Source organism: Hypoxylon trugodes (assembly GCF_022578975.1).
Source record: "Hypoxylon trugodes strain CBS 135444 unplaced genomic scaffold F4822scaffold_3, whole genome shotgun sequence".
Lineage (NCBI taxonomy): Eukaryota > Fungi > Ascomycota > Sordariomycetes > Xylariales > Hypoxylaceae > Hypoxylon > Hypoxylon trugodes.
In genome coordinates this window covers 1,989,669-1,999,826 of record NW_026250018.1, presented here as the reverse complement: position 1 = coordinate 1,999,826, position 10,158 = coordinate 1,989,669, and the positions used below count along the sequence as shown (strand labels likewise).

Here is a 10,158-nt window from a genome sequence, read left to right as displayed (position 1 = left end):
ACTTGGTGTCCAGAAGGCTTCGCATCGAAACCGATATTATTGCAATTTCAACAGTACATCATTCCCCTAAATCAATCACACCAAGCGGAGACCTCAACAAAACCTTTAGCATTGATCCAGAGAAAAGAAAGGGGAACTCGCCATCGCCGACAAATTTCACCGGCTCTTAATTCAGAATTGAGTGAACGCGCAAAGAGAGGCGCTTATTCTCTAGACGCAGCTGACCTGGCGGTCTTGGCCGATGTCGACAAGACTTATGAAGGATTTCGTGATAAGTCTAACTGACTTGGTCGCCTTGGCAGTATTGAAAAGGGAGTATGCGTAAAGATTCTAAATGCGTGGCTGTATCCATCTGTTCCTGCGTTGGCTTGCTTCGGATATTGCCTGCGTGCTTGCGTGCTTACTGACTGCCGTCGCTGCGAACCGGATTAGCCATGAGCCACCCCCTGCAGTAGCACGGCACGAGCGACGAAGGAGCATTAGAACGCAACCTGAAGCATCTATTTATGGATCAACAATAATTACTAACCAACCAACTCAATTAACCGCCGCGACTATGCCACTGACAGGTTGCAGCAGACAAACAAGCAAGCAAGCAGCATTGCATCGCATTTTAGAAATTCCCTTGAATTTGGATGAGCCTCAATTCATCATCGGCTGTCATCACCACCATCATCAGCATCGTCATCACTATCATCCTTCTGGCCCCCGACCCTAACCCCAACCCAGTTTACCGTTGAACCAATTCAGCAAAAAAGCGAAACCGTAATCTTAAACATTCCTCCACTCTCACAACTTCGGCCGGAGGCGACATTTCTCTCTGTAAGCGGCCTACATCTCCATCAGTTATTATTCTAAACCCGCCCCCTCCCCATCTGGGAAACAAAAATCCGCGTTATACGGCGCGCGCTAAATCCCTTTCCATCCTCGGTCGACGTTCCGTGGGGGTTTCTTATTCTTTTCTATTACTTTTCTGTAACTAACCTGACGAAAGGTCCCACGATGATGAGACGAGAGTCAGATAAGGCGGCACAGGAAAAGGAAAACAATGGTTCGAAGTAGAGATGGGATCCATCATCTCAACTCAACCCAACTAAACCTTCGCACATCAATTAGCGGGTCGGCATGCGCGAACGGTGGAAGCGTCAATAACGGGACGTACGACTCCGGAACTAACTCCTCTCTCAGGCTAGGCAGCCAAGTGGAGAGAAGATGCGCGATTGACAGCTTACAGAATGGAGTCGTTGTTGCATCTGTCGGTCTATCTCTCATCTTACTTTTTCCTCGAATGCTACATACAGACAACATTAACACAATACAATGCGACACCGCTACGGACCGCTCTCGGTCCCATCATGTGGTCCGTCTGCCAGTTGTTTGTCCCGATCATCATCGGTGTTCACCTTTTTCCTCATTAAGGGCAATTGACTATTACCAATGTAGGTACACGGCACCTAAAAGAGGATCAATAAGCAAGGAGGTCCCCGAGGGAATCGCGCGAAGGATTCAGGGTCTACCATTTACGATGGGGACCAGTATCCATCTCCTTACATAACCCTAACCTGGGTACCTAGACTATATCTCCACCGCTCACGAGGTATCTATTTACGCATCGCTACCTCTTCGGGGGGCTTCATGCTAGTTGGACGAATTACGGCGTAGTTCGGTAAAGCTAGGTACCTGGATTCGCACGGCAAGGCGAGTATCCGGGAGGACCTAGACCCTTACGATCATCAGAGGCAAATACTCTTGTTGAACGTGGTGAAGTAAATCGATCCTACGGTTTTTACTTAGATAAGGACCGACGATTTGGATCGTGGCACGGATTATCAAACCCCCTCTTCGTGGCGATAGTAATCAGATGCGTAGAAATCATCGTGATGAGTAAAACATCGACATGAAGCCGAGGCAACGGAAGTGAAGATGCTGCGTACCTACCTAAGGTAGATAGGCTTCACTCTCTGGAGAGCTATTCTCACTCCTAGTTCCTCGTCACCGAGCTGTTAGAATACTACTAGTGTCGTAGCATGTTGGTAGTTCGAGCAGATGCTCAATCCTGTGTAAAGTCTCCTTCAACTAACGTGATGAGAGCAACTCAAGGAATTGGCTTAATCTCCTCATCAAGGCTCCTCTGATATGTCCCCGATATTCGCAATATCGGATCGACCAAGCCTTCCACGTGAAGCCCCTCAAGGTGGCCTTGTGAGAGGTGGTTTAACGAGCCTCTGTCTGCTAGGAGATGAAACCTTGACGCTGTCTACCGGACCTGCATCCTCATAAAAGTGGAATCGTTCCTCATCCCCTGGAAGTTACATGTGAAATACAAACTTGTCCAGGCTGAAGCAGAGGGTACTTCGCATATACATGAGAGGGGTGGCATGTTGGTCTTGTCCATATTCCTTTCTACCAAGTGTAGATGAAGCTTAAGGCATAGGTTTTGGAGGTGATATCTCCAAATCTATACTAGGGGTAGGAATAGCTTCTAGGCCTTCTACTTCGCCGTCGATCTGCAACTCAGGGGTCATGCTACACTGCCTAGGCAGATCTGTGGCGTATTATAGGGTATGCGAGCTGTTCCAGTCCACTTGGGAAGTACTATCCATACCTAGACTGGACGGTCTCGATACTAGGGTACCTGCAGATCGAACCCCGCGGTGTTGCGAGAGTGAAGAGGAGGGTAGCAGGAAGCAATTGGCCGAAATGAAGCAGCTTCACCAATTTCTCAAGCCCCTCGGTCTCCTTTGGCAGGCAGGAAGCCGCGAGTAGTAGCATAGATGCAGATGATCTATACAATCATTAGCGACTGTGTCAAGCAAACCAGAACCGTACACCTGGATAACGCCACGCTAGAGAGACATTACGTCAATTTCCTCACGATGAGCTTTGCTTCGGGTTATCCGTACCTAGGTCGATAGACAAGCATCTCGATACCCGGCGCAGCAGTCAAGATTAGGTAGATAAGCATAATAATTATCGAGTTCTTTACCGATCGCTAGAGGCGTCTCAATAGCCGCGAGCTAGCATGTGACGCTGGGTTTGAAATTAAGCTCGCGCCCCCCGAAACGAAACTTATCCTCACAAGGACATTCTCCCGCACCTGGACAGGTACGATGCTTTACCGTGTTCCTTAATGCCAATATCAAAGTCATCGAATAGGTTTCGGCCGAAGCCAAACAACCCTTGTCCTACCCCACGAACCATAGGACGGACCGAATGGAAGGAGAAAAAAGTATATGTCCTAGGCGCGACGAGGTCAGGGGTGTAAACAATTAGCATATAGTAGCGCGACAGTCAGTTACTCCATGTACCGACTCTCTTGCTAGCAATAATAAGAATAGGAACACCTAAATGTCAATTGAACATTTTCAAGAGTTTGCTAGTTAGTAGTCAAAAGAATAGCGACGGACATTCCGTATTGGAATCCTATGTGCGACGTGTATGTAAAGTGTAGAGATAGAACCGTTCAGGTTGTTCTGCGGACAAGACGGACCGCTCGGTGCTTAATAGGAGTAAAGATCGTCAGAAACCCCGAGTTTGAGCTAGGGTTTGTTGCATAGTATTGAGGCTGAGCGCTGAAAATGGAGCGCTGTTATGTCTAACTTATTAGGGCTCTCAGCTCCTTTGCCTCGGCCTGGCGCTTGAGACCAACACGCCCCAAACCAGCTCACACACGGGTATAATCAATTATATGCAACAGCGTACAAAAGAAGGAGTCGGTATGTTGCGCTTCGGTCCTTTCCGGGTTTCGGGACAATACATGAGGAGATATGAAGAGTGAGTCCCTGCATGTTTTAGGGGAACTCATCAGCACCTCTCGTTGGCCACCGCGTATCGTAGTGTGTATGACAAGGCGTCAACATGGCTTCATAGTGAAGATAAATCAAGCCACACCGGTCTTCTGAGATGAATAGGGTTGAAGGATGGTGCTGGCTCAACAACCTGACGAGTCATGAGTTTTGCGCCACTTGCGATCTTGATGATCCTATTATGCCTCGGAGTAAAAGATCATAGGCAACTAAGTGCGACAAGTTGCAAGCCCTGAAGTGGGCCGCCGCGAATGGGCCAGAAGGCCTGTTGTGTTTGTAATGTACTGTAATACCTAATGCCGGTAGAGTCTTCGATAAAAATAAAAATAAAAGTGTCTAGGATCGGGGCAGTCTACCCCATCTTGCTATGAACTTTGTTTTCTTCACAATGCCGTCCCTTGTCGTCTAGGTTCGGGATCATCACTTGCAGCTGGTTGACAGCGCTACCCCCGCGTTTGCCTGAGGCTGGTCTGACGCTGGCTGGCCGGTTAGCTAGGCTGGCTCGTTAAAGTTGCTTGCGGATCGGCGGTGTCTCAGAACATCTTTGCCCTGGTTACATTAGAAATGTCCGAGTAGTTTAATCCCATTTGACAGGGTAACGGCACGCGACAAGGTGCTTATTGCTAGCCGTGACTCGCGCGCAACCGTCTTTTTGACACCCTGAGCCGCTGGAGGGAGAAGATTGGAAGAGAACTAGCTGCCTGCACAAAAGGAGGTCAAACCACCAACCACGCAGACAATTAACGACATGGTCTCAGGGATCGACCAATAGATCAAATCACCACCACCAATCGTATGGGAGGGTGATGATAGCGAACCAGTCGGCTTTTATCAGGTGACGGTTTAGTTTAAATCCGATCCCGATCGACTGCTTGTTTACTACACATACCCGACGATCTATGTGCGTGCATATCCCATGGTTTTATAAATAATAAGGAAAATAAAATGCCTAGGTAGTTTAAAAAGTGATATGTGAGGAGAATCAAGACCCGCAGGACGGGTGATTTCTAAGTGACCACGGCGCGCATGATGGTCTGTGACTAAGGAATCAACCATCGCAGGGACCCATGATGTTCTATGAATAGAGCCTTGTTATAGAGAACGCGGAATCGAGCCGGATCTAGAATTCAATCAGTACGCTAAGATAAGATGAGATGAGGCATGAATTTGCCTCTTCATTCGATCAGTGATGGGACAGTGACATTATAGCCTCAAGTTCGTCCGATGGGACCGAATCCCTCTCATCTGGCTATGGTTTTATGTGCCGCGAACGATTCAAATGCTTGCGTATTTTGGTTCTTGGCATGCTACTCCTGCGCACGAAAAAAGACCCTGCTGACATAATGACCATACCCGGTCCAGTATACCTTGACTCCATGAGAGTATGTATGAATATGTATGTAGGTGTATGTATGTGCAGTCCATGCTCATGAACATGCCTCCACAATCGCTACATAGTTGCAGCTCGGGTGAGGTAGTAGAAACCTGATTGGAGGTTGGGCAAGATGCAACGTATGATTGATGCAAGCCAATCAGGGGAGGGATTTCAGCATGGAAGTGTTGATTAGCCCTTGGAGGACCCAGGAGGAAATGATACTAAAAAGACCGCCCTGCAAGCTTAGTCGCTTTATTAGCTCCGCTGTATATCCTTAGGAAAAGGAGTACCACGGTACTCGTTCTACTATCATCCTCGTTGGACAGATATGATATAACAGCTCGTAGGCGACGGTGACACAACATAAACTCCATACGGATTTCTCGTTAAGTTGATAAAAAGGAAAGACAATGTGGCGGCAGCACAGCCGTCGTGGGGGAGGGGTAAAAAAAAAAATCAAGCAACCCTGGCGCGTAACCATGGTTGTAAAGATCAGGAGATGTCATAAGACGTACCATAGTACATATCGAGCTGTGTTTTTACATTTTGAGTCTTGTGCAGCAATATCGACGGGGCGGCTCAAGGTCCACGGCGGCTACTCGGCGCCCCATTCAAATTCCCGAGCGCAGTCCGGGGTACGGTGAGCAAGGCCAGGGTATTTAGGTGAATAGGTAGCCAGGGGATGATGACAAGTATTGAAGTTCAAGGTTATCATCTTTTTCTTCGTAACGTATTAGCAGGTCTGCAGCTACCTTCATGGATAGTTAGTTTCAACCAAAAGCTACCAATGCTTTTTTAGCTAAGATGCTGTATCTTCCTACCGGTAATGAGTTGACAAGGTTTAATACCATAGTAAAACCTAACGAGCAACGGACCACGGGGTTAGCCCGGCGTTGGACTAGTCATCCCGACCCGGCTTCTTGGAAACATACCTACATCATGATCATGTATCGATAAGTAGCCTACCTATACCCAAACATGTAGGCATTGGAGACTAGGTTGGTAGATCGAGCGAGAGTGTCTCCGAAAGCGAGATGAGATATCCCCCTCGACGGTGTCTAGCCTTGAGATGGGACCAGCATGTATCTGGCGATCGTTGGCTATTATCCAGCGATTCTCGTAAGCCAGGGCTGGCTTGAGACTTTTTGAGAATCTTATAAAATTAACGGTTTCGATTCATGCTTTCATCAAAGCCATGGTAAGCGTCCAGTCGGCGATGATTGGGCCGGCGTCGTTGACCTGCGTTGTGACATTCTCGGCGATTGAACGAACCGAAGCGCTGTGGATCAACTGGGGCTTTAGGGGTGAGGGAAAGGAACCAATCACATGCTGACCTGCTGACAGAATTCAGTTAGGCCATTTGTGGGGGTACTAGGGTAGCTTCTGTGGTAGCAGTCGGTGACTGAAGCAGGACAAGTACAGGAATCGTCTTACTGGTGGTCAACTGACTCGTGAAAGGAGCTGTTGTTTATTACGAAGTACAGGGGGTGAAATCTAACTTCTGACTAAGTCCGTCTATCTGCAGCGCGGGTTTGACGGGAGAGGCTTGGTTGAGATGGTGGTTGTGGGTGGGATGCAGCCAGACTTTAGAGAGGAAGATGAGAAAGGGAAAAAAGTAACAAGCGGGATACTTTCCAAAAAATTAGTGGATTAGAGTATTTGAATTTAGGTTGGACCTTGTGCCTTGTGACTTGCACGTGCATGTGGGAAATGCTGTAGGAATAGGTACCTACCTTCCGCTAGGTCCAACCTTGAACTATTACTTACACCCACTACAGAGCACACTAATGCTTAAGGTTCCTGCCGACTAGCCCGGATAACGTTTAGTGGCCTTCTATGCATACTTCTTCGGTCCGTCTAGCGTCTAGCTTTAATTGTCTAGCCTAGCCTTATACAGTCAAATTTCTCCCCGCTCTTCGACTCCATCGTCATGGTTTAAACAATAATTATTATTCCCCTACTTAACAGCCAATGAGATGTGCACGGAGCGAAATCGTAAGATAAGAGAAATTGAATACCCTACAGACCGAACTCCAATCCAGTTAGGCGCACCTAATTAACGGGCAGCACTACTCATTCTGTCATAGTTCCCGTTGGACCCTCACCTTAATATTCACGATGATAGGGGGTGACCTTAGACAAATTGAATGTCTGGGGCATGGAACTGCCGCTGTCGCACTTAAGGGGGACATATTGCTCGATGCTGTGGTTCTATGGATTTGTGGTTTGATGGTTGAAATATTGCAAGTGGATTGAGACCCTAGGATATCGTCCGAGGCACTTCTACGCCTCTTCTAATTGGCATTCATACGAACACAAGAACCAAAAACTAACCAACTATGTTTGAAGGGACAAAATGATGTCACTTAAGAAACGTAGATATTAGGCAGGCAACATTCGAAATTCGGGATTAATGAACCCCGGTGAGCAAGAAAAGCAAGAAAAAAGATTCATGAGAAAGAAAATGTTCATATGCTGGTCGAATGGTCGACTCGACGGCGACGAAGACCTGAATTGGAAGGCTTCGAGAACTCGAGAGGAATTAATTGGGTTGTAACATGCTGAAGTAGTACTGCAGTTTGGTCTGCTGGTTGCAGTGCCTGTAAAGGGACAGTTACAAGCCCATTGGATGTGCTGAAGGTGCTGCTTGACCTGCATCGAGACGCCCTACAGCGAAGCAACAGACACGGAGCATAGAAGCAGCCAAGACCGATCTGTGTGAATTGTCAACTACGTCGGCAGACCTTGGTGTCAATTGTGCAACCATTTATCTTGGCATTGGCATCGCGCCTGTTGTAGCGTAGCGTCGTGCAGTACCGAAATGAGGATTTCGTAGAGCCTTGACGAAGCTTCTTAATGGAGCACTGGCAGTTGTCAGTTGGAGAGGTAGTAACTGGGCCGTCCCATCCGACCTCTGATCTAGAATTTAAAGAAATCATCATCAAAGTTGCGCTGCTTTTATTTGCCAGCACAGTTAGATATCAAAGGTACATGTCCAACATCCCTCCATGTTCAAACTACGACGCAAGGGAAGAAGAGAGATCCTACTAAAACATGACCCTCCGCAAATAAAACGATGGATTAGCTTATTTTCCATTACTATCATCTTTCAAGTAACAGTTGATCTTAAATCAAGGTTTAGACAAGTAGTATTTCTAATGCGTGGGTAGTTAGCTGCATGTCTGTGTATTGGTTAGTTCTCTTCTAGTCTACACACCATATCAGTTAGTTAACCACTCTTGAGGCGTCCCTAAGGAAGATGGATCTGGGTCGGCTAAGAAATTGATCTGGGATATCACATGAAGTCCCGAAACAAGAGTTTCCTAGCGCTGTTATAGCAAGCGTCAATTAAGTATCAATGGAGAAATTCGGCATGGCGTCCGTCTTCGTATATGATGCCGAGGATCGAAGCTTTCTGCGTGTAACTGATAAGCAAGCTATCGATGATGTCTTATGCCAAGCATCGTAGAACCAGCATTATCCGTGGGGCAGATGCAGTCTCAATTGTTAGTATACATATGCCAGGGAGTCGGTAGAACGGCGCAAACACGCCCACAGTAAGCTCGTAATGAAAATAAAATGGGCTTTTCGGGGGTCGCAAGGCTAAGTATTAGGCTGGTAGATTGAATCATAGATCTTTCACGAGATGGTTTCTCGCTTGTCCGATGCTAGAATACGTCAAGAAACAAACAAATTCCGTCCGTGTAAAGAGATGTCATCCAAGGATCTTGAAGATCTTCAGCCCCTGCCTGTGGAAATGTATGTACGTACCTAGTTAGTACCCCGAATCCTTAAGTCATTGACGACCCTTCATGCTGCAAAACGGCATTTAGGCCCGATACCTTTCAATTCCCCCGACGGTTCAGAAGAGGGCGACGCAGTGATGACGATCGCGATTTGCTTATGGGATGCTATCGTATGTTACATATTACTTACAGTAAACTAACTTCTTCCCTCCTATTTAGAAACCGACATCGATCTAGTGACGCGCGACCGTGTGTAGCTAACATTATCGTCTCAACAGAATCAGTCGGTGCGGTCCAAAAGGGGGAGCTGCAAAGAACAAAATGGCGGGGGCTTCGAGATAACGATAGAAGCTCGATGGAAACGAAAGAAGCAGAAGATGGTCGCACTATTAGTTGCGAGACCCATGTCGACTAGGTCTCGGCGCCGTCGTCAGACTGGCCATCCCATTGGTGGTAGTTACACGGTCCGCTACGCTATAGCAAATAAGCAATAGCCCGAAGTTGAGGTTATCCAGTCCAAGCACAACCTGCAGCCACATACATACATGAAGTACGTGTATGTATGTGTAGGCAGGTAAGGTAGGCATGTACATGTGTATGTAAGTAGGTACGCAGACAGGTTAAAATTTCCCATCTCTCATAAACCACAGAGATGTTCGATTCCCGCTTTTAGTGCTACCGTAGTACTCATGCGTACCGACTGGTCGAACACGACGATAAATAGGTTCAGAGGCACATTCTTGGAGGCATGATTTCTTGGCCTCATACTTCTTATTACGTGACGACGTCAGATTGGTAGTTGGGATGGTCCTCGACCTTCTTGACACAGTTTCCTCCAACTGAGCAATCTATGTACCCTCAAGGAGTCGAAGCCGCATCGAGATGGCACTATGTGGGAGTTGGTGCAGGTCGTCCCAGGGAATCGAGAGTCGGGATATCTCGTGATGATTGCCCGCTATGACGAACATTCTTCAATATGACAAGGTTGTGGTCGTTATGTAGTACGAGAGCCACAGATCCATAGACTTACAACCACATCCACGTTCGCATCCACATCCTCGAGTTCATCCATCAATATAGTACATGGAGACTTGCCTTGTCTCTCGTCATCTCCAAGAAATAGGTTGCACATAGCTATAATTTTTTGATTAATCTTCGGCCATTCATCTGGATTTGCACGGTAATGAACTGCACACCTCGGATTATCATTATAGCTTACACATGACAATGC

The 10,158-nt window shown here is 47.2% G+C and overlaps 1 protein-coding gene across 1 annotated transcript; it reads left to right on the top strand.

The window, feature by feature from the left end:
- Positions 1-252: 252 nt before the first annotated feature.
- On the top strand, positions 253-883 carry F4822DRAFT_172469 (uncharacterized protein). The gene has a single exon (XM_051453308.1). The coding sequence runs from the start codon at positions 335-337 to the stop codon at positions 716-718; it is 384 nt and encodes a 127-aa protein (XP_051316859.1). The 5' UTR covers positions 253-334; the 3' UTR covers positions 719-883.
- Positions 884-10,158: the final 9,275 nt, after the last annotated feature.